Raw genomic sequence first — 20,654 nt, 5'->3', positions numbered from 1 at the left:
TTTAAAAAAATATAGAAATATAAAATATTAAATTAAATATAGAAGCATTAATTATTTTATATGTATATTAAATATTAAATATTTTATATGTATATGTGATTATATATGTATTCAAGTTTAATTTCGGAGAATTTATAAAAAATAAAGTAGGTGTTAAATGGATAGTTTATCTTTTCCATATTTAGGTTTGATAGTATCGTCAATTTGTAATAAATTCCATTTCTAAAAATAAGTTGATTTCTAATTAAGAATACACGAGTTAGTTAGTTACATATTTTATTTCTTATTACATATTTTACATAAAATATATATTTCTCTTTTATATTTAATTTACAAAGAATACAGGAGATACAAAAGTAAATGGTTAATGTTTAAAAAATAATCTTGTGAAACTTTTTTGGAAGAGGAACTTAAAATATTGTAAATATGTTAGAAAAACTATATATTAGCAACCTGAAATAAAAATGAATTTATTAAATAGATTTCATACATATATATGGTATATAATGGCATATTTTTTATCTTTTATACCAGTTCATCAAGATCAACATCTGAAGTATCCAAAGACAAAATTGAATCTTCTTTATAAGAATTATTTTCAATATCAACTTTATCTTCTATTTTATTATCTTTAGTATCAGAATTATCATCGATCTGCATGTTATCTTCTTTTATATCACTTCTGAAAATATATCACATTCATTAAATAAAAATACATATCATATTTATCATAATGTGTAATTCGTACTTTTCTTCTGCCTTTAAATCTATATTTTCTAATCGAAATAGCTGTGCAATTTTCTGAATATGAGATTTACTTCTTTCTTTTATTAATGGAGCTTCCAAAATTTTTTTCAAATAATTCTCCATAGGTGGTAATGGTTTATCCGGATTAATAGCACGGTATGATAATATATGCCATCTATGCTGTATTGCAGGATTTGGAACACATCCAGGTAAAAAATATTGATTTCCATCTACTTCATAACTATCCCTGATTATAAATATACAATATTTATATATTGTACATTTATATATGTATAAATAGAATAGAAGTTATATAGAAATACAAAATTATATATTTATTACAATATACTAAAAAAAAAAAAATATGCTTACTGTATATCATTTAACATTACAGAATTTATCAGATTATCTACAGCTTCATTTTGTTCATTCGATAATTGTTTAATTATAGATTTCATAGGTCTTGATTCCATTAATCTTCGATCTTCTGCAAATGCTAATTCTATTTCTATTAAGCACTATATAAATCATAATAATTTTATATAATATTTTATATAATAGTAAAAATTAAAAAATAATATAATTAAAAAAAAAATTTTACAATACCCATGGTTCATCAGGAATATCAATACATGGAAACAATGCGACCATTCTAGGAGTGCTATTATTTCTAAAAACTTTTCTCACAATAGCAACTGAATTTGTTTCATGCATTGCTTGTACCAAACTATAAAATGGTTTTGTTACATTCTAAGAAATCAACATAAATATATTAATTTACAATTTTTTGATGTAAATGAAACAATAAGACATACAACATACATTTGTTTCACTTGAAGGTAAAATAACATGTGTTGCACTTTTATAAAAATATTCCAAATCAATATTGTTTTTATCTGTAAAACCGTAAATTTTATAACTTTTCATTCCACTTTTATAACTCATCTTATCTTCTAGTTCCTCTATAATAAAATAAAATACATAGTAATATATATAACATTTTACAATAACAAATAATATAAACAATTCAATATATACTTTCAACTGGAATAAAAGTTCCTCCATATTTATATCCTTTTATAATTTCATCCTTTGTATAAGAATTTCTTTGTCCATCCAAATATTCAGTTTTTGATTGAAGTTTTTGGTTGCCTTTTGCTTTTTTCCATGTTGGAAATTTTTCTATATCTATCTAATAGAAATTTTACAATTTATTATTATTTAGCATAATATATATCTTCCTGATGTATAATTTCTTCTTACTTTAACGTAACTGACAATTGGTATTTTTTTATCAAATAATTGTAAATCATAATAAGTTGGAAATAGTTTTACTGATGTTTCTTCATAAAATTTCAAACTTGATATAGCATCATCAAATATTATATGTTGACCATTAATCTAAAAAATAAAATAAATATAATAATAATATATAATAATATATGTTATAAAATATTATTATAATAATTAATAATTTAATAGAATATAAAAAACCTGATCATGAACATCCTTCAGAAGCTTTTTGCTACTGTTAAGAGAAGTCAAAGATTTATCATGTAATAGATTTTCTGCTCTAAAAATTACAAAATAAATTAAATTATACTTAATAATTCATAAAATAAAATTAAGGAATTTATATAAAATATATTCATTATACATGGTGATTAATTCAATTTTTTCTTCAAAGAGTTTTTTTGCGATTAAGTTTGCTTCAAATTTTGAAATAATATTTGTTTCTTCATTAAAATCAGACATCAAAATTATTTTCCTTATAGAATTATCAATACTAAAATAAGAGATATATCATAATTACTATTAAAATGTATATAAATTACAATAAAATAATATGTAATATATTTAAACGTACACATTTTGTTTTATAAATTCCACTGCAGCATAAAGTGCTTCAACCCAATTATAACAATATTTTGTACTTTGTAAATTCATGCATTTTTTTACAAAATCCCAATTTGGAACCTGAAAATCTGTGAATTCTTCTATATATTTAAAGTTAAAATTATTTTTTGTGATCGAGGAACCCATCAATATAATTGCAACTTCATCTTTAGGTTTTAAAAAAATCTATAAAATAATAAATATTAATAAATACATTAATATATAAATAACATTAAATTTAATTTTTATAATACCATTTTTTCAATTTTTCTCTGTGCAATATGTTTTGCTTTTTCAAATAATGAAGAATTATTTTCTACATTTGGATTTGTTATTCCAACATTTAATAATAATACTAATGATTCCTAAAAATAAAAGTAATATATTATTATGTAATGTAAAAAAATTTATATTTATTTATTTACTTAAGTATAAATTAAAATACAAACTTTTAGAAATTTTAATTTAGAAGAAATTAAATAGATTAATTATATATATATATATACAATAACAAATATATATATACTATATTACTATAAAAATATATTATACTACAGTCTTTTTATTTATTTTTTATTATTTATTTATTTGATAAAAATATAATAAATATTTAATATAATAAATATTTGACAAAAAATAAATAAATATGAAATATAAATTTAAATATAACAAAATATAACCTTTTTTATTTTTGAAGACATTTTATATGATTATAATTAATATATATAGATTTTGTTTGTATATAAAAATGCTAGAAATTAGTCTCAATTAAAAAATAGAAATTTAATTGTTGTTTCAGAAAAAAATTCTCAATCACTAATACACATAGAAAAGAACATATGATCTTTACATGATACGTTTTGATGTGTAGTTCTTATCAATCGAAATGCTTCAAATTTCTTTGATAATAATTTTTATATATTATATTGTATCATATAAAAATTTAAATCAATATATATAAGACATATAATCATATGAACATAATTTTATAATACTTTAAAAATTCATTAAATGAAACAATTATTATAAAATAAATTGTTAATTATTAACTACTATTTTATTGTTATTAACATCTATAAAATATCTATTATGTACATTTTTAAAAATGTACAATATATTAATGAATAATTTATATTCTAATTTTTTAAATAATAATAATAATAATGTCTCTAAAATATTAGTTATAGTTTCAAAATTCTTTTAAATATTAAAGAATATTATAAATTTGAACAAATAATAATTTTTGTTATTTTGAAATTGGTCGTTAGGGGATGCAAACTTGACAAACAAAAAGCGCTAAATTGCCGCGGATATCTTATAATATTCAATTTCATAAGAAAAAAAGTGATCTTGAAATAAAAGGAATGTAATTGAGTTTTTGATGCCATATATAAAAACACATTAAGAAATGAAATTTTGGACAATCATTGCCGTTATAGTTGTAATATATATGTTTTACAAAGATCATCAGCGGAAAAAAATTTCAAAGCTTTTAACCTAAATTAAACTTATTTAATAATTCTTCAAAGAGCGTAAACGTTAGTTTACCAGAAAAGGCGCGTACTGCAGAATTCATAACATTTACGAGAATGAATTTCTATGTGTTTGTTTAAAATTAAGTGCAATCTCTTCAAGTGCTTGAAACTTTAATATTTTGAAATCACAAAATAATATCATCTTTCAAATTCTTATATTTTTTATGACAACGCGTAATTAATGATTTTAATTTATGTTCTAAAATAAAAGTTATTATATTCATTTAGGTTATTTTTATTAAGTAAGATACTTTTATTTATCGTATTTTCTCTCCAATTAAACTCTTGGTTTCGATTTATGTTAGTTTCTTCTCATAGATTGTGTTAAAATATCTTCTATATAATTGAATTAAAATGGAATTAAACACACAAATTTCGTGGTCTCAATTAACAGAAGAAGATGATGCTCTTCTTAATGAAGCCATTTGTATGAGTTCAAATGAATTGAGTAAAATAGTAGACTCAAATAAAGAAGATCTAAAAAGCAAAAATTCATTAGAAAACAAATCTTGTACATCTAAAACACATAATGATCAGGAAAATAAAGAAGGTGTTAGTTCAAATGTAGAAATTGATAGTATTTCTGAATTCATAGAAAATCAAACAAATAATGCAATCAGTATAAAGTATGAAGATAATATAAAAAACAAACCAGATGATGGTTTTCGTAAACGTATTAGGGAAAATCAAATAAATAATGAAGATGCAAAAATTTCTCGAATTAGACGTAATAGTGATTCAAGTTCTACTACAAATTCTTCAGATAGTGGTAAAAGACGAGTAGAATATGAAACAGATCCTAGAGTATTAGCACGTAGGCAAAAAGAAATAGATTATGGAAAAAATACTATTGGATATGATAGATATATTCAGGCTGTGCCTAAGTAAGAATTTTATGAATTAAAATATTATTGATAATATACATTTTCTTAAGAACTATTATATTATATATATTTTAGAGAAAAACGTACAAGAGAACATCCAAGAACACCTCCAAAGTATATTAAATATAGTAGAAGAGGATGGGATAGTATGGTAAGATTGTGGAGGAAACAACTTCATCAATGGGATCCTCCGCAAGATAGCAATACTGATTGAAATAAATTTATGTTCAAACTTTATTATGCAAATATATCTCTATGCACATTATAGTTTCACGATTTTTACATTTGTATAAAATTGATAGATATAACAGAATTGATTGAACAAAATGAAATATAATATTGGTACATTCTTACATATAATAAATTCTTATATGTATTTAAAAAGTCAAATCGCAATATAAATAGATAAATAAAAAGTAAATGTAACTAATGCATTCAAAATATATAAAATTTTACATTATTATATGTAAAATTTCTAGAATATGTAAATAGATATTTAAGAAACGTTTAGCAATAAAAGATTAAGAAAAGTATTTTCAAAATTTTTTACATATATAGAATAGTATACAGAATTAAATACATATTGTCATTATTTATATATATATTTTTAAGTTATATGAAATGAAGATCACTTGACACTATATTGAGTTTCTAATTGTTTTAAAATAGTTTCAAGTTTTTGATTTGTTTTTTGTTCCATTTCATCAATTCTTTTCATTAATCTTTCCTCTATATCTTCAAATTTCTTATCAATATATGTTACAATATCTATATTATTTGATGTAATATTTTTATCTATAGATTGTATCATTTCTTTTCCATTATCTTTATGAACACTTTTATTTTTTGATGAATTCAAAATATTCATATAACATGATTGAACATCATTCGTGGTATTGTTCCCTTCATTATTAAAACTAAATTTACTTAAAAAGTTTTTTATTATTTCAGGATTAAATACTTCTGTAGAGAAATTTTTAGGTTCATTAATTGACTCTGTTACATAGAGCTTTATACCATATATCCACATGATTGAATTTTTACTTTTTGTTTTTGTAAACTAAAATGAAAAATTTTAATTATATACATTTTTTTGCAAACTTAGTACACGTACTATCTGTACCTTAATACTAGCTTCTGTAGCATGTGGAAAAATTGCTGTTTCTGCAAAATAGACTGAATTATCTTCAAATTCATCTATAAATTCTGCAAACTTTGTTGTTTCATATTCTCCAAATTGTTTAAAAAATTCTAATACATAAGCTTCAGAAACTACTGCAATCTGTGAGATTTTTTGACCGTTAGTTAATTTTATATCTAGCATACATGGTTCATTATTGGAGTCAGTTGGTTGTAAAGATATACATGTATTCAAAGAAACAATATCTTCAAAATTAGTTCTGTAAAGAAATTCATATTTATTTCATTTAAAACAATATGAAAATATTGCTTTATATAATTATATAAAAATCAAAAATTTTTAATAAGATAAACAAATGATAAAATTTGATAATAAATTAGAATATTTATACGATTTTTAAATTTTTTAAGTTTTATGTTTAAATAAAAAATAACTTAAATATATATATATTTATTTATTTATTATATATATATTTATTTATTTAAATTATTTTTTAGATTTATTTTAGATTTATTTAGATTACTTTTTAAATTCTAGAGACGAAGATTTCACTGTGAAAGTATCACAAAATTGTTTATTGTTGCTGATCTGCCAGTTGCATGAAATTTGTAAAAAATTTGTATCCAATTTCAAAGAATCGTCAACCTTTTGATCTAAATTAAGTTCCATATTATATATAATTCTTTCAATAAATTAACACGTGTTATTAACCAATGACAAAAACTATTTGTTTTTTTCATATATATATATATAATACATTATTTTAAATTAGATTTAAAACATATTAATACATTTAATTTTCATAAAGGTTATTTTACATTTCACTTTAAAAGAATAAATAATTTTTTTTAAATTATATAATTAATCATTAATATATAAAAACTACAGTCCAATCAGAAATAATTATTTCATATTTTAATAATTATTAAGCACTAAACACTTAAACTGATCGTGTTTTTTATTACTTTACAATCAATATGATGTAAATAAAATGAGAACTAACACAATGGCGCGAAATATTTTATAGACCAAAAAAGCAACTAAGAAAAATTAATAAAATCCACATTTGTATATACATTAGTTAAATTAGTATATCCTTATTATTTAAATAATTATAATTTCTTAATTTATATAATATAAATATGTAAAATCATAAATAACATATACTAAAATGTTTTTATCTAACATTTTGAATAAAATGCTCATACAATTAAAAAATACGATAAGTGGTGGGGGCTTTCAGTTGAATCAGTTGTGCAAAAATATTGAACAGAGATCCGTGCTCACGAATAGTGCGCTTATTTTGTTTTTACGTGCAGTTAGTTCTGGTAAAAAAATGTCCAAATATACGATTGTAATGGTACGTCATGGTGAAAGTGAATGGAATAAATTGAATTTATTTTGTGGATGGTATGATTCCCAATTATCTGATAAAGGTAATTAATTTTTCATAAATAAATTTCAAGGACAAAAGGTCATATAATTTCGAATAATGAAATGGTTAGATTTCTTTCGCTTTCTTTTTAATTTTAAAAATTGATATGCATAGATATAATAAATAAAAGTAATATTAATATTTTATATATCTCATATATAAAATTTAAAAAATGAATAAATGTATCTATGTAATTCAATATTATTTTCAAAAATATAACTATATAATTATTAAAAATATATATATAAATAATTATTTAACAATAAATTTATTAAATTTATTATAATAAATTATAATATTTAAATTATATAAAATATAATTATTCAAAATTATAGGTAAGCTTGAAGCAATTTCAGCAGGAAAAGCAATCAGAGACGCAAAGTTCACTTTTGATATTGCTCATACATCATTATTATCAAGAGCTCAAGATACTCTTAAAGCAATTCTTAAAGAAATAGGGCAAGAAAACATTACTATTCAAAAGACATGGCGATTAAATGAACGTCATTATGGAGGTTTAACTGGTTTAAATAAAGCTGAAACCGCTGCTAAGTATGGTGAAGAACAAGTTCAAATTTGGAGAAGATCCTTTGATGTACCTCCTCCACCAATGGAACCAGATCATAAATATTATGACATAATAGTAAAAGATCCTCGATATGCAGGTGATCTAAAACCAGAGGAATTTCCTAAATTTGAGTCTCTTAAATTAACAATTGAAAGGACATTACCATATTGGAATAATACTATTATTCCTCAATTAAAAGAAGGAAAAAGAATTATCATAGCTGCTCATGGAAATAGTTTACGTGGCATAGTTAAACATTTAGATCGTAAGTTTTTATTTTTATAAAATAATAAGTTTTTTTTATATATTATATTAACAACCTTACATTTTTTCAGAAATGAGCAATGATGAAATCATGAAATTAAATTTACCAACTGGAATTCCATTTGTTTATGAATTAGATGAAAATTTCAAGCCTGTTGTATCTATGAAATTCTTAGGTGATGAAGAAACTGTAAAAGCTGCAATGGCTGCAGTTGCTGCACAAGCAAAAGTTAAATAAAATTAAAAAAAAATTAAAAATTATTATTACAAACAAAAGATGTTTTTCTAGTTTCATTATTATTAAAAAATTATTTTATTGTTACAAGATATAATATGTATGTAGATGTTCATAAAAGAGAAAAAAAATGGGAAAATAATACATAACTATTACTTTATTTACAAGCTTCTACATATTATAATTTATGTCATTAATTATTCATTAATTATTCATTATTCATATAGTTATTTATGAAATGTCATTATAAAATATAAATTTTAAATTAATAAAATGCATTAAATTTAATTATTTTTCCTTGACAATTTAATTAATATTACATGTAAATACATAAATAAATTATAAATTTTTGTAGATTATTAATTTCTTTGAAATGAAAATTAAATTTATAAAATATATAATTATAAAATTATTAAAGAAATTTAAAGTGTTAACAGCACTACATGAATATTAGTAGCATATATTATTAATTAACATATACTAGTAATATATAAAATAAATTTGGCATTCGTAGCCATATATTATTATATATTCAAAAGCTACAGAGATTATATATTATAGCTTTTCTATAGTTAAATTTTAAAATTAAATTAAAGTTTCTTTTATTATTTTATGTGTCATAAAGAATTTTCAAGACTTATTTCAATTTTTTATTTATTTTTTCACATTTTATTAGTTGCACAATTACTATATAGAGTGTAAAGAAAATAAGTATTAATCAAATGAAATAAATTAAATGCAATACAATAGATAAATGTTAACATATAAAATTTTATATTTAAAATGTTTATATTATATTTTATAAACATAATATAGATAAAATATAAAATAAATCGAAAATTCAATGTATTTTTCTCTCCATTTATCCCATATCTTAGAAACATTAGGACCTTAACATTAAACTTTTGGCCATTTTAAAACCTTCAAAACATTAATTTTACTCAAAATAAAATTACAAAAATATAAAAATTATAAAATTAATAATGATTGAAATTAAATAATCTTCATTCTCAACTAAATTTCAATATAAAATTATCAATAAAAAATTCAATAAATCTATTATAGATTATTTTATAATAATAATGATTATGTTTTATATATGATTATATTTATATAAATTGATAATATAATATGATATTGATAATAATCGATAAACGATTAAAATGATTATAGATTAAAATGATGATTTCATATTATTATTTAAGCAATAGTCATCTGACTCAAAATTATCATAATTTTTCTTACTTTTTCATAAATCTTTATATCATAATAACAGAATGAGGTGACATTTTTTTTCTAAAAATAACATTGTAACTTAGTCAATTAATTTTATGATTTGCTTATTTCAAATTTTTTGTACTTTGTATTTTTTCTTCTTCTTTTGTTTAAGAAAAAAAAACAAATCAAGTAGTATATCTGATCTGTAATAAGCATTTGATTAGTTTCAAAATGATATAATACTTATTTCTGAACACTATTTAATGTATTAAAATCTTTATTATCCTTAAAAATCATTTATATATATAATGATTAAACATTAAAGAATTAAATGAATATGATGTACATATATAGCACTAAGGATCAAATATGTTTTATAGATGCATATAAAAAATTATGAAAATAATTTATAAATATTTGTTGCTTCATATTTGATAATTGTTTAGATGATTAATTTCATGTCTTAGGAATGTTTTAAATTTCACTGTTGTTGAGCAGTGTATCACATTTAAATAGCTGTGTCATACACAGAATATAATACATTTTGCAAAATCATTATTTTAGAAATGTATTGTATATTTTCTAAATTAAAAATTGCATATTATAGTTTTAAAAGAAAAATGATAAAAATATATTTGTTAAAATATTAAAGAATCAGTGCTTCATCTAAAATATCTTAGATGAAATAGATATAAAGTAGGAGAAGAATAGAAATAGGATAAGAGCATCAATACTCTTGCTACATTTCTTTAAAAGTAATATAAAATAGTAATATAAATATTTTAGTAATATAAAAGTAATATAAAATTAAGAATCAACAATTTCTTAAATGCTTTTAAAAAAATTTGATACTATTTTTGATACTCAAGAGTGCAATATGTATAAAAGAGATACAAAGACAAAAATATTGAATGATATTTATTTTATATCATAGTCACAAACTAAATATAAGAATAAATCAAGTTTATGGATTTTCAAGAATCAAATTTTAACTTCTATAAAATTCCTTGTTTTTAAGAAATAAAAATATTTGACTTATCAAATATAGCCATCTTATATAAATTTGAGTTAGATTTATTATTATTTCACTCCTGGATAAATTATTCAAATTAATATTTTCATTTTTAGAAATATCAAGTATAAAAGAAATAAAAAAAAAAAAAATACAGAAAAAAAACAGATAAAAATATTTGTTGTGCAGATATGACAAAGTTTGCTATTATGTTAGACATACTTTATAAATAGAAATGATCCTGTGTTGGGTATTAGATTAGCATTAGGAATTTTAGATAAAAAAAATTTAATAAATAAAAAAGTAGCTCACCTATCAAGATTAATTTAACTCGATATTTGATGTATAGCGAATACAAATATGTTAATATTAAACAATTATATATAAGATTTAATATATTATAATGTCTGTACATCATATTTCTATGTATAATACTATAATATTAACAATTTTTTAATATATTTTTTATTAATATTTTGGAAATCAATAAATTTCTTAACTAAAATTTTATGTGACAATCGGTATCAATATGAAACTTTATCCATTATTTATTATTTATAATAATTAATATTAATTAATCAATAATAATTATTGTTAAAAATATTCGAGGAATTTCATTAACTTAAATCTTTCTTTCTTGCTACTATCATTAAATAATTTTAGGTAATTGATTGTTTTATAATTTTTATTGTTTTAAGACATATTTCGTACATTTAATTCGCTACATTTATAATTCCCACCAGAATGAATCAAATCAGATTCTGTTGGTAACAATGTGAATGACACGAAAATGATAATGGGGTTTTAGAACTCTAGAATTTGGGCCAAAATAAATTGCATGATTTATCTATTCTTATATTTAATCTGTGGTTATGTATCGCACATAAATGTAAAATGAATGATAAGTCTTTATATTAAATCTATTTGTTAGCTATATATTTACATTAAGTGATTGAAATATTTTTCTTGAATGATTAACTGTGTGTGATAAAGTTTTTAATGACAAGATTTTTCTTGTTAAACGATAATATAATATAATAGTTTTGAACTTTATTTCCTAAAAATATTAGTTATCAATAATTTTTAAAAAAGCCATTAATTAATCTAACCTTAAATGTTACAAAAAAGACTAACGTTTATTTCATAGCATTGCTGTATTGAATAAGTTTTATTATTTAGGCATGAATCGTGTCGATTTAAAAGTGGTTTTATTGGGTAACGCAGCTGTAGGAAAAACGAGCCTCGTGGAACGTTTCGTAAATGAAAGGTTTAACGAAAGTCTATCTTATCAAAATGTAAGTATAATCAATATATGCAATTATGCAATTTAGAATTTTGTACAATGAAATAGTTCGAAATTGTTTATTGATATTATTCAATATAAAATATATAAAAATATGAAAAATTAAAAATTTAATTTGTACATCAAATATCTCTAAAGGACAGAGAATATTTTAAATTATTTGCAAATTATAAAATTTTGATTGGATTGATTTAGGGAGTATACTGATTTAGGTTGTCTTGTTTCTCTTAGTCCGCGAACTGGAAGGAATATTATAAAATAATGTTATTAAGATTTGCACTGAGAATCATCTAAGAGGTGCATCACAAAACAAATTAACCCAGTTCCACTTTCCTTAGACTATAGGCGCTGCATTTGCAGCTAAGCAAATGCAAGTCAATGGGAAAAGGCTTATCATGGGAATATGGGACACAGCAGGCAGTGAAAAGTAAGAAATTTTTAAAAATTAATTAATAAAATTATCATTAATTATCATAAAAAATATTTTTAGATATGATGCTATGAGTAGAATATATTATCGCAGTGCAAAAGCTGCTGTCATTTGTTATGATATTACAAAATCAAATACATTTCAAAGAGCAAAATTCTGGGTAAGAGAACTTAGAAGTGTTGAAGAAGGATGTAAAGTATACATTTGTGCTACAAAAAATGATATCTTAGAGCACGGTGCAGTTCCATCTCCTGATATTAGTGTCGTAGAAGCATATGCTACAGGAATTCAAGCTAAATTTTTTATTACATCGAGTAAAACTGGAGAAAATGTTGGTAAGGAATTATAGTATAGTTAATATACTATTAAAAATAATATTACAATATTTAATATTTATTAAGTCATTTTTATAGCTGAATTATTTAATGAAATTGCACAAGACTTTGTATCTGATCCAAATAATGTAGAAAAAATTGAAGAGATAATTGAAATAACTAATGAGTCCAAAGCAACATATTGTTGTCATTGAAAATATTAAAATCAGTATTAAAAATTATCACAATTTTCTTATATATTTATCATATTTTATATTATTTTATACAAGTGAATATCACAAATGTAAATTGATGCGGTATACTGTAACTTGATATATTATTGAATGTAAATGTAAGAAAATTCTTGCTCTTGAAGATTATTTTTAAATATACTCTATATTTTACTCTGTATTTTATTTTCCTTTGATGTGTTTCTTATTTGTTTTTCAAATATGCATGTCCATATTCATTTAAATATATTGTAGAATGAAAATTATTATTTCTAAATTCTAATTACTTCAATTCAAAGGCAAAATTCTTATCATAAACATGTTTTTCTATTAACTGTAATATCAACATAAAATGCTATTATCTTTCCATTTTCATAGTATATGAAAAATTCAATATGACATCAATACTCACTTTTTTGAGATCTGTAATAAAAGATGTTATAATAAATGAAATATGATTTTAAAAAAAATTTCAAAAATTTACTTACTAATGTAATATATCATGAATATATGATGAAGGATTACTGCAATTATTAAAATAATTATTAATTTAAATAAAATTACCTTCTGTCATTTTTTGTTTAATCATGTAATAGTATTATTTAATTAAATATTAACTGTGATTTGTATTTATAAAGATATTTTTTGTAATATTATGGTGGTAAATTTGAAATGCAAATTTCTCTAACTTTTTCATACACACCAAAAAATATGAATCCGCTAATTGTAAAACCACCGACTCTTGGTAGAAAGCCTGCAAAAAGTCTAAAGATATTTATCGATTATTGTTTGTAACATAATAAAAAAAATAATTTAACAAAGATTTATTATATACCCTCTAAAACCATAATTGCAATAAACTTTTTTTAACATCACAGATATTTTTATTTCATCTTTTCCTATCGCCATATTTGATAGCATTATTCTAGTCTTTGCAACATCTAAAGGTGTTGTTATACTTGCAGATATAGCAACTGTAAAAAATTAATATTTATATAATTTTAAATATATTTATATATTTTTAAATACATTTGATTAATTTAAAAATCGTAATTTGATCAATTTTTTTTCTTCAATCTCTTTTCTACCTGATAGCGATCCGCAAAGAGCACCCTCTAGAGGCGTGCATTCACGTTTCATATGCTTTTTCCAATGAAATTTAAAATACTCCCAAAGTGGCATCTGAATTAAACCGAATGGCAAATCTCGTATTACAGTACTTCCATAGCCACGATATAAAGTTTTCAATGGTAATTTATGCGGATCAGTTAATAATGCTTGTCTTCTCTGTTTCACTACTTCTACTGGGACTCGAATAAGACATGCAACCTATTAATAATATCTCAAAATTTTTAAGTAATACAAAGCTATTGTTTCGATATTTATAAATAAAAAGTAAAAAAGAAAAGATGGCACATTTATTAACAAGATGATACAATAATAATATTTATTATAATATATTTTTCGAATACGATTATTATTATGCATAATGTTAAATAATAAATTACCATTTCTCCCACTGACGCGGCAATCATATGTATAATTGAGTGATATTGTTCAGGTATTTGAGGTTCAAATACTATTTTAAAACTTTCATAAGTTAAAAAAAATAAGGAAGCTGTAAAAAATTTTATCAATATAATTTTTTATTAACTTCAAAAAATAAATTTTTCAAATCTTAAATTTTTGTCTTAATCTTTACCCGAGGGTGCGGATCCTACCATTACGGGCCCCAAACCTTTGTACAATTGTTTAAAACCGCCAGATTTTAAGAAACCATGTTGGCTTTGTAATCGTGTTTTAAGCGTATCCAAAGGAAATGATATGAAATCGCATATGGTTCCTGCGAGAGCACCTGACTATTATAAATTTAAAATTACTTTTATTGTAAAAATATATGTGCATAATTTTATATAAATATTTGATAGTTGAAAGAAATTTATTTTTTATTATTTTAAATAAATTATTAATTAATTATATAAAGTATAATAATTGAGTTTTATGTATGGTAATTATATAATATATATATTAAAGACATAATTTTTTCTTAAAAATATAACTTTTATTTACAAAAATAATTATAAATACACGAATAATAATAATATAGTATATAATGATGATATGATAGTACAATTATTTTATAAAGATTTATATTTTTTTCATTTAAAATATTTAATTCCATAAAAATTACCATTAATTATTATTACTTATTTTTTAAATAAATTATAATGATTATATATTATATTAATATATGCTATTGTATAAAAAAACATACTTTTCATTTAAAATATTTAAACATTTAAAAATTATTTTTATCTTTTTAAATAAATAAATTATAAAAATTATAAACAAAATTTAAAAAATAATTTTATATATATAATAATATAAATATAAATATTTCATGATTTTCGATATAAATGTAATAATTTAAAGAGTTTTTTTAATAATTATATATATTAATTAATTATATATTTATTATACAGAAATTTACTTACGATTAATGAAGTAAGAAAAAAGTTTTTCGTGCTCATAGATGATGTTGATTTACTTTCTTGTAACATTTTCAGTTAATGGAATGCTTTTTTTAATGTATTAACATTTTTAGACGAACATCGAGCAAATTTAAAGCATAATTAAAAACTTAATTAATTAAATGTTTTAATTGATTAATAAATAAAAAATCATTGCTTTAATGATAGTTAACTATCATAAAATATTTGTTGAATCAACATGAAAAAATTAGGAATAATATCTACTTTAAAAATTTAACATTTTGTACATATATGTGAACAAAGTAACGATGTAAAATGAAAAGACCACGTGGACATTATTATATAATGATCACTTCACAAGTTAATCATTTACTTGTATAATTGTATTATACCTTCAAATCTATATTGTCATAGTCTGCTAGCGAAACCTAACCTTATCTCATGTACTCTGAAATTTTACTATCTGAATTAGGAAAAGCTTTTGTTTTGAAGACAGTTTTCCACTAGAAGAATAGATGAAGATGCGTGACAGAAAATTACTAGATGTAATATATATAGAAAATTGATGTAATTACGTCATGAAATCTGTTTCATGCAGTATGAAGAAATTCTTAGCTTTTGTATTTGCCATGTTTCGATTAGTCAGGAGCACGAAAGAAATTTCTGAAAAATGATCAACTTGATGTTTTAGATATTGTTAAAGTGTTCACATAACCTTGAAATTCATTGACATCCCTTTGGGCGGGAATCTCGAAACATTTATGTTTTCATTTGATTGTCCATAAAAATGTCTCAAAATATTTTGAAAAGCAGCTTAGAAAATGCTTCCTTCAATATTATATTTCAGGTATTACACTATTATAACAAATGTAAACTATTTTATTTTATAGCAAGAAATATTATTTTCTTTATGAGAAAACATAACTTTTATCACTTTTAAAAAATTGTTAATTACAATTTTATTTATTTGCTTATTTGATAAAATCTAATATTTTTATTAATATATAATATAATATTAATATATAGTAATTTCTAAAAAAATTAAAATATATCTAAGAAAAAATTATAACTTCTTTTTAGATATTGTGCAGAGGAGTTACTTTTGTTTTAAATGCTTTTGTTGTTCGTCATGTGGGTCAAGCTGTCTTAGGAGTCATAAATGTGAGGCTATTATTATTGGAATCAATGATCTTATTTCTATCTCGAGAACCTTTCATGAAAGCATGTTTAACTAATACAGTAGAGCACAATTGGGCTCAAGTTGTAAATTTATTATGGATGACGTTAGTCTTTGAAATTTATTAGTTACAATATAAATGAAATAAATATCAATTGTAAACACAATTGTAAATCTTTTCAGGGTTCCTATATGTTTTTTAATGTCTTTGATGTTTGGCTATATTTGGCTTTCTGTTTTATCAACTTCTGAAACATTACCATCATATTATACATTTGCAGTTTGGGCAGTTGCTTTATCTTGTATTATTGAATTATCATCTTTAATTGTTCAACTGGTTGCTAGTGCATTTTTATTTGTTAGGTTGAAAGTAAGAATTTATATTAAATAATAAAATGAATGAATTAAAAATAATTCAAAGTATATTTATAATCTATTGTAATTAAATGTTGTATTAAATTTTTTAGATTATACTGGATACTATCATGATTGCTATTCGTACTGTAACATTTGTTCCATTGATACTTCATAATCCAGAAAATGCATTGTTAGCATTTGGTATAGCTCAATTAGTTGCAGCAGTATTTTATACTACTAGTCATTATTTATACTTTCATTATTATATTAAAAAAATTAATAAGTGTAAGTTAAAGAGAAAAATGTCATTAAAAGATAGTAGTGATGAATATGTTGTGAGAGAATTTCCATTTAAAACATTAAAGGATTTTTTGCCTGGACAATTGGAAAATAAAGTATGTATTAAAATAAATCTCTTATATATTATGTATACAAATTGTTACATTTTAGGAATCATATCTAGATAAAAAATTGACTATTCTTACATGGAGTTTCTTTAGACAAGGATTTCTAAAGCAAGTTTTAACAGAAGGAGAAAGATTAATTATGACGGTAATGCCAGTATTAACATTTACTGAACAGGTATTTATTCAATGATAAATATTTAGTTTATTATAATTATTTTTTATTTAATTTTATTCTCATATGTTTAAAGGGAACATATGAAATTATAAATAATTTAGGTTCTTTAGCTGCAAGATTTATTTTCCGTCCAATAGAAGAAAGTGGTTATTTTTATTTTACCCAAATGATAAAACGAGACAAACCAGTTAATGATCAAAATCCTGTAAGTATTAAATGAAAAATTTAATGTATCTAAGTATTATAAATTACTAAAAATAAATTTATTTCAGATTAAAATACAAGAAAGTGTAAATGTGCTTACACATTTATGTTCAGCTGTTATGTCAATTGGTTTAGTTGTTTTAGTATTTGGACAATCATATTCAAGTACATTATTATGGTTATATGGTGGTGCTAAATTAACTTCACATCTACCGGTACTTTTAATGCGAGCACATTGTTTAGCTATATTACTTTTGGGAATAAATGGAGTAACAGAATGTTACACTAATGCAACAGCTGATAGTACAACTATAAACAAGAGTAATTTGATTATGATTTATGAATCAATTGCATTTTTATGTGCATCCTATTTGTTTGCTATTTGGTTTGGACCAGTTGGTTTTATCCTTGGAAATTGTGTAAACATGAGTTTAAGAATTCTACATTCTATTATTTTTATTAATAAAAGATATAAAGATACAATATACCGTCCATTACGTGGATTAGTACCAAAGCCTATGTTTTCTGCTTCTCTTCTCATAGCAGCATTGACTACTAATGTATCTCATGTAAAGAAATCATATTTATTTTTTTACATATTAATAGAAAATCTTCTTCTATTATAGATTATAATTTTTATGTTTCAGGCTTATTTTTTTCCAAACGAAAAAATATTGCACTTAATTATTGGGATGATAATGTTTATGATAGTACTTGTATCTTGGATATATGAGCATCATGATTTAATTAGACTTGGTACAAACAAATGGTATGAAAGAAAAAATATATATAAGAAAAATGATTGACCTTAAATATATTTCTAATGATTCTTGATATTTATCTAAATTGTCTACAAAGGTGCTATAATATATAATTTTTATTAAAATCTTGTAAAATTTAATAGTTATGTATTTTCTATATTATTATGATCAAAATCAAATACAAGTTTTCCCATCTTAGAAAATACATTATAAAATTACTTATTTTATAATGTAATAAATTAAGTTTATGTATAATTAACAAAATAATATATACATAATGAAGCTTAGTTTAAATATAATCTATTAAATAATATTATCAATTTAAGTAAAAAACTATTTTACATAGAAACATCCTTATAAATGGCACCTACTACTGCACCTTGGCGTTGTATAAGACATTTCCTATAAAATAATTTGATGTTTTTAATATTAATTTAATGCAATTCTTTATTTAAAAAAATGTTGAATTTCAAAGTTATTTAATAAATTTGTTGAATAATAATTTTTATATTACATGGATCTAATTCTAACATAGTACAGAATAAAATAAATTTTTTAATATTACCTGTTATCATTTTGAAGAGAAATAATTGGAGATGGTGATTTAGGTTCTAATTTTGCAACTTGATCAGCAATAGCTGCAATTATTCCGGCGCTGTCAGTAGATGCATTTCCTTTAACTAAAAAAAATTTATTTTAGGGTTATGTTTTCAAACAATATTAAATTTATTAAATTTAAACATAATTAACAAGAAATACCTCCTAAACATAATCCAGCATGATCAGCCAATATACAACCAATAATACCTTCAGTATTATTTCTATTAAAAATATTGAATTTTAATAATGATTTTAGTTTTTAAATAAATATATTATGTATATATAATAATATTATGATTTGACTTTATTTATTTTATATTTTTCATTAATATCACATTTCATGTTTTATCAAATAAATACAATTTTCAATTAGATGTTTAAGGTTAAGTATTATAATTTCTATAGAATTCTATAGAATTCTAGAGAAAAAACAATTTAAGTATTGAATATTGAATATTAATAAAAATAAGAATTATTTAATTATTTTTAAGTTTTACAAAAAAGTTATATCAATATAATAATGCAAATATAATAATGATTAGGATAGTTGTTATATCACAAGGATAACATGAAATTTTTTTATATTAAACTTACATATCATCTAATGTTTTTTCTAGATTCTTTTCCATTTCAAAATTTAAATTAATTATAAAACTCAAAAAATATAAATAATTAATTACTCGTTAAAAAAATTGGTTTTATATGATTTTCACAAATGACACTTTTTCCTATATGTTTATAGAACAGTATCTTATCTTGCAACAAATTTAATTGAACTATTCAATATATCGTAGTAGCAAATTCTTTATCGATTATCATTCTAAATGGTGTTACAAAAAAAAATCTTTGTAATTTATGTATTTCTAAAATTCAAAACAAAATTTCATTGTTAAAATATGATTAATTAAATTTGATAAAACAACTTTTTATTATTAAATAATTGTATACAAATTTTATTGATATAATAACTTTGTTATAACTATGTAAAAATATTTTAATCATTACATATAAATTAATAATATGTTAATATTACAAATATAATTACATTCAAACTTGTTATATTCAAACAGAATAAATTATCTTTTTAATTTCTAATTTTTTTAAATAAAAAATAAATGGTATTATTTTTGTATGATTATATAAATAATAATTTATTATAATTAATATTAATTCAGTACTTATAATTATTACTAATTCAATACTAAAATACAAAAATGAATTTTTTTTATGAAGTATATATGTATGTGTATATGTACTTCGTCACCCTAT

At 21.3% G+C, this 20,654-nt stretch overlaps 8 protein-coding genes across 17 annotated transcripts; 4 read left to right on the top strand and 4 right to left on the bottom strand.

The window, feature by feature from the left end:
- Nucleotides 1-259: 259 nt before the first annotated feature.
- LOC100866079 (DNA repair protein Ku80) lies at nucleotides 260-3,697 on the bottom strand. 3 transcript variants are annotated; one of them, XR_015290621.1, is made up of 13 exons: nucleotides 3,324-3,697; nucleotides 2,898-3,008; nucleotides 2,615-2,829; nucleotides 2,405-2,533; nucleotides 2,242-2,320; nucleotides 2,011-2,148; nucleotides 1,786-1,939; nucleotides 1,570-1,709; nucleotides 1,354-1,497; nucleotides 1,120-1,265; nucleotides 819-994; nucleotides 532-682; nucleotides 260-453 (listed from the first exon to the last, which is right to left on the bottom strand). XR_015290621.1 is itself a non-coding variant. In XM_086902779.1 (13 exons), the coding sequence occupies exons 1-13, from the start codon at nucleotides 3,342-3,344 to the stop codon at nucleotides 439-441; spliced, it is 1,689 nt and encodes a 562-aa protein (XP_086758905.1). In that variant the 5' UTR covers nucleotides 3,345-3,593; the 3' UTR covers nucleotides 260-438. The 3 variants fall into 3 exon arrangements, 2 of the variants coding, with proteins under 2 accessions (XP_086758905.1, XP_031773887.1); XM_086902779.1 differs by having other exon boundaries at nucleotides 749-994; nucleotides 3,324-3,593; XM_031918027.2 differs by having other exon boundaries at nucleotides 749-994; nucleotides 3,093-3,546.
- A 191-nt stretch (nucleotides 3,698-3,888) lies between these two features.
- On the top strand, nucleotides 3,889-5,595 carry Slbp (Stem-loop binding protein). Of its 2 annotated transcripts, XM_086902777.1 has the most exons (3): nucleotides 3,889-4,420; nucleotides 4,497-5,062; nucleotides 5,138-5,595. In XM_086902777.1, exons 2-3 carry the CDS (start codon nucleotides 4,533-4,535, stop codon nucleotides 5,274-5,276), a joined length of 669 nt encoding a protein of 222 aa, XP_086758903.1. In that variant the 5' UTR covers nucleotides 3,889-4,420; nucleotides 4,497-4,532; the 3' UTR covers nucleotides 5,277-5,595. The 2 variants fall into 2 exon arrangements, with proteins under 2 accessions (XP_086758903.1, XP_012345474.2); XM_012490020.3 differs by having other exon boundaries at nucleotides 4,391-5,062.
- Nucleotides 5,279-7,470, bottom strand: LOC105736245 (uncharacterized). Its single transcript, XM_012490019.3, has 3 exons — nucleotides 6,727-7,470; nucleotides 6,186-6,462; nucleotides 5,279-6,122 (listed from the first exon to the last, which is right to left on the bottom strand). The coding sequence occupies exons 1-3, from the start codon at nucleotides 6,870-6,872 to the stop codon at nucleotides 5,691-5,693; spliced, it is 855 nt and encodes a 284-aa protein (XP_012345473.1). The 5' UTR covers nucleotides 6,873-7,470; the 3' UTR covers nucleotides 5,279-5,690.
- Pglym78 (phosphoglyceromutase 78) lies at nucleotides 7,375-8,979 on the top strand. Its single transcript, XM_003696110.4, has 3 exons — nucleotides 7,375-7,639; nucleotides 7,974-8,471; nucleotides 8,542-8,979. The coding sequence occupies exons 1-3, from the start codon at nucleotides 7,375-7,377 to the stop codon at nucleotides 8,706-8,708; spliced, it is 930 nt and encodes a 309-aa protein (XP_003696158.4). The 3' UTR covers nucleotides 8,709-8,979.
- Nucleotides 8,980-11,681: 2,702 nt separating this feature from the next.
- On the top strand, nucleotides 11,682-13,393 carry LOC100866191 (ras-related protein Rab-24). 2 transcript variants are annotated; one of them, XM_086902774.1, is made up of 5 exons: nucleotides 11,682-11,824; nucleotides 12,115-12,230; nucleotides 12,577-12,665; nucleotides 12,729-13,003; nucleotides 13,082-13,393. In XM_086902774.1, the coding sequence occupies exons 2-5, from the start codon at nucleotides 12,117-12,119 to the stop codon at nucleotides 13,195-13,197; spliced, it is 594 nt and encodes a 197-aa protein (XP_086758900.1). In that variant the 5' UTR covers nucleotides 11,682-11,824; nucleotides 12,115-12,116; the 3' UTR covers nucleotides 13,198-13,393. The 2 variants fall into 2 exon arrangements, with proteins under 2 accessions (XP_086758900.1, XP_012345062.2); XM_012489608.3 differs by having other exon boundaries at nucleotides 11,733-11,836.
- Nucleotides 13,041-16,174, bottom strand: LOC100866626 (mitochondrial S-adenosylmethionine carrier protein). Of its 3 annotated transcripts, none has more exons than XM_086902772.1 (7): nucleotides 15,708-16,174; nucleotides 14,915-15,071; nucleotides 14,721-14,830; nucleotides 14,301-14,541; nucleotides 14,048-14,186; nucleotides 13,701-13,977; nucleotides 13,041-13,635 (listed from the first exon to the last, which is right to left on the bottom strand). In XM_086902772.1, the coding sequence occupies exons 1-6, from the start codon at nucleotides 15,771-15,773 to the stop codon at nucleotides 13,866-13,868; spliced, it is 825 nt and encodes a 274-aa protein (XP_086758898.1). In that variant the 5' UTR covers nucleotides 15,774-16,174; the 3' UTR covers nucleotides 13,041-13,635; nucleotides 13,701-13,865. The 3 variants fall into 3 exon arrangements, with proteins under 3 accessions (XP_086758898.1, XP_012345061.2, XP_086758899.1); XM_012489607.3 differs by having other exon boundaries at nucleotides 13,777-13,977; XM_086902773.1 differs by having other exon boundaries at nucleotides 13,777-13,966.
- On the top strand, nucleotides 16,095-19,346 carry LOC100871469 (man(5)GlcNAc(2)-PP-dolichol translocation protein RFT1). Of its 4 annotated transcripts, none has more exons than XM_012489606.3 (9): nucleotides 16,095-16,271; nucleotides 16,396-16,551; nucleotides 16,785-16,987; nucleotides 17,065-17,251; nucleotides 17,349-17,633; nucleotides 17,689-17,820; nucleotides 17,894-18,025; nucleotides 18,093-18,593; nucleotides 18,672-19,346. In XM_012489606.3, the coding sequence occupies exons 2-9, from the start codon at nucleotides 16,492-16,494 to the stop codon at nucleotides 18,828-18,830; spliced, it is 1,659 nt and encodes a 552-aa protein (XP_012345060.1). In that variant the 5' UTR covers nucleotides 16,095-16,271; nucleotides 16,396-16,491; the 3' UTR covers nucleotides 18,831-19,346. The 4 variants fall into 4 exon arrangements, with proteins under 4 accessions (XP_012345060.1, XP_086758890.1, XP_012345058.1 ...); XM_086902764.1 differs by having other exon boundaries at nucleotides 16,123-16,249; XM_012489604.3 differs by having other exon boundaries at nucleotides 16,179-16,301.
- On the bottom strand, nucleotides 18,916-20,650 carry Lamtor5 (Late endosomal/lysosomal adaptor, MAPK and MTOR activator 5). The gene is made up of 4 exons (XM_003696134.3): nucleotides 19,980-20,650; nucleotides 19,545-19,606; nucleotides 19,351-19,465; nucleotides 18,916-19,187 (listed from the first exon to the last, which is right to left on the bottom strand). The coding sequence occupies exons 1-4, from the start codon at nucleotides 20,012-20,014 to the stop codon at nucleotides 19,124-19,126; spliced, it is 276 nt and encodes a 91-aa protein (XP_003696182.1). The 5' UTR covers nucleotides 20,015-20,650; the 3' UTR covers nucleotides 18,916-19,123.
- Between the last annotated feature and the right edge of the window lie 4 nt (nucleotides 20,651-20,654).

The sequence above is a fragment of the Apis florea genome, unplaced genomic scaffold, assembly GCF_048593485.1.
Source record: "Apis florea isolate Af1SG1 unplaced genomic scaffold, ASM4859348v1 contig_2272_pilon, whole genome shotgun sequence".
In the NCBI taxonomy this organism is placed as follows: Eukaryota; Metazoa; Arthropoda; class Insecta; order Hymenoptera; family Apidae; genus Apis; species Apis florea.
Note: the sequence above shows the minus strand (reverse complement) of the source record. Positions and strands in the feature narration are given on the sequence as shown.

Coding starts and splice junctions, on each gene's coding strand:
- LOC100866079 (XM_086902779.1), bottom strand. CDS start 3,344: ATGTCTTCAAAAATAAAAAAG. Junction 2,830..2,897: donor AGAGAAAAATTGAAAAAATG/GTATTATAAAAA, acceptor ATTATTTTATAG/ATTTTTTTAAAACCTAAAGA. Junction 2,321..2,404: donor AAAATTGAATTAATCACCAT/GTATAATGAATA, acceptor TGTAATTTTTAG/AGCAGAAAATCTATTACATG.
- Slbp (XM_086902777.1), top strand. CDS start 4,533: ATGGAATTAAACACACAAATTTCGTGGTCTCAATTAACAGAAGAAGAT. Junction 5,063..5,137: donor TATATTCAGGCTGTGCCTAA/GTAAGAATTTTA, acceptor TATATATTTTAG/AGAAAAACGTACAAGAGAAC.
- LOC105736245 (XM_012490019.3), bottom strand. CDS start 6,872: ATGGAACTTAATTTAGATCAAAAGGTTGACGATTCTTTGAAATTGGAT. Junction 6,463..6,726: donor TCGTCTCTAGAATTTAAAAA/GTAATCTAAATA, acceptor ATTTCTTTACAG/AACTAATTTTGAAGATATTG. Junction 6,123..6,185: donor CTACAGAAGCTAGTATTAAG/GTACAGATAGTA, acceptor TTTTCATTTTAG/TTTACAAAAACAAAAAGTAA.
- Pglym78 (XM_003696110.4), top strand. CDS start 7,375: ATGTTTTTATCTAACATTTTGAATAAAATGCTCATACAATTAAAAAAT. Junction 7,640..7,973: donor TTCCCAATTATCTGATAAAG/GTAATTAATTTT, acceptor TCAAAATTATAG/GTAAGCTTGAAGCAATTTCA. Junction 8,472..8,541: donor CATAGTTAAACATTTAGATC/GTAAGTTTTTAT, acceptor ACATTTTTTCAG/AAATGAGCAATGATGAAATC.
- LOC100866191 (XM_012489608.3), top strand. Junction 12,231..12,576: donor AAAGTCTATCTTATCAAAAT/GTAAGTATAATC, acceptor CACTTTCCTTAG/ACTATAGGCGCTGCATTTGC. Junction 12,666..12,728: donor GACACAGCAGGCAGTGAAAA/GTAAGAAATTTT, acceptor AAATATTTTTAG/ATATGATGCTATGAGTAGAA.
- LOC100866626 (XM_086902772.1), bottom strand. CDS start 15,773: ATGTTACAAGAAAGTAAATCAACATCATCTATGAGCACGAAAAACTTT. Junction 14,187..14,300: donor TCTTTGCGGATCGCTATCAG/GTAGAAAAGAGA, acceptor AATTTTTTACAG/TTGCTATATCTGCAAGTATA. Junction 13,978..14,047: donor TGCAATTATGGTTTTAGAGG/GTATATAATAAA, acceptor AAATATCTTTAG/ACTTTTTGCAGGCTTTCTAC.
- LOC100871469 (XM_012489606.3), top strand. CDS start 16,492: ATGTCTCAAAATATTTTGAAAAGCAGCTTAGAAAATGCTTCCTTCAAT. Junction 16,988..17,064: donor GTAAATTTATTATGGATGAC/GTTAGTCTTTGA, acceptor AAATCTTTTCAG/GGTTCCTATATGTTTTTTAA. Junction 18,026..18,092: donor CAGTTAATGATCAAAATCCT/GTAAGTATTAAA, acceptor AATTTATTTCAG/ATTAAAATACAAGAAAGTGT.
- Lamtor5 (XM_003696134.3), bottom strand. CDS start 20,014: ATGGAAAAGAATCTAGAAAAAACATTAGATGATAT. Junction 19,607..19,979: donor GAAAAAACATTAGATGATAT/GTAAGTTTAATA, acceptor TATTTTTAATAG/AAATAATACTGAAGGTATTA. Junction 19,188..19,350: donor TCTCTTCAAAATGATAACAG/GTAATATTAAAA, acceptor ATTATTTTATAG/GAAATGTCTTATACAACGCC.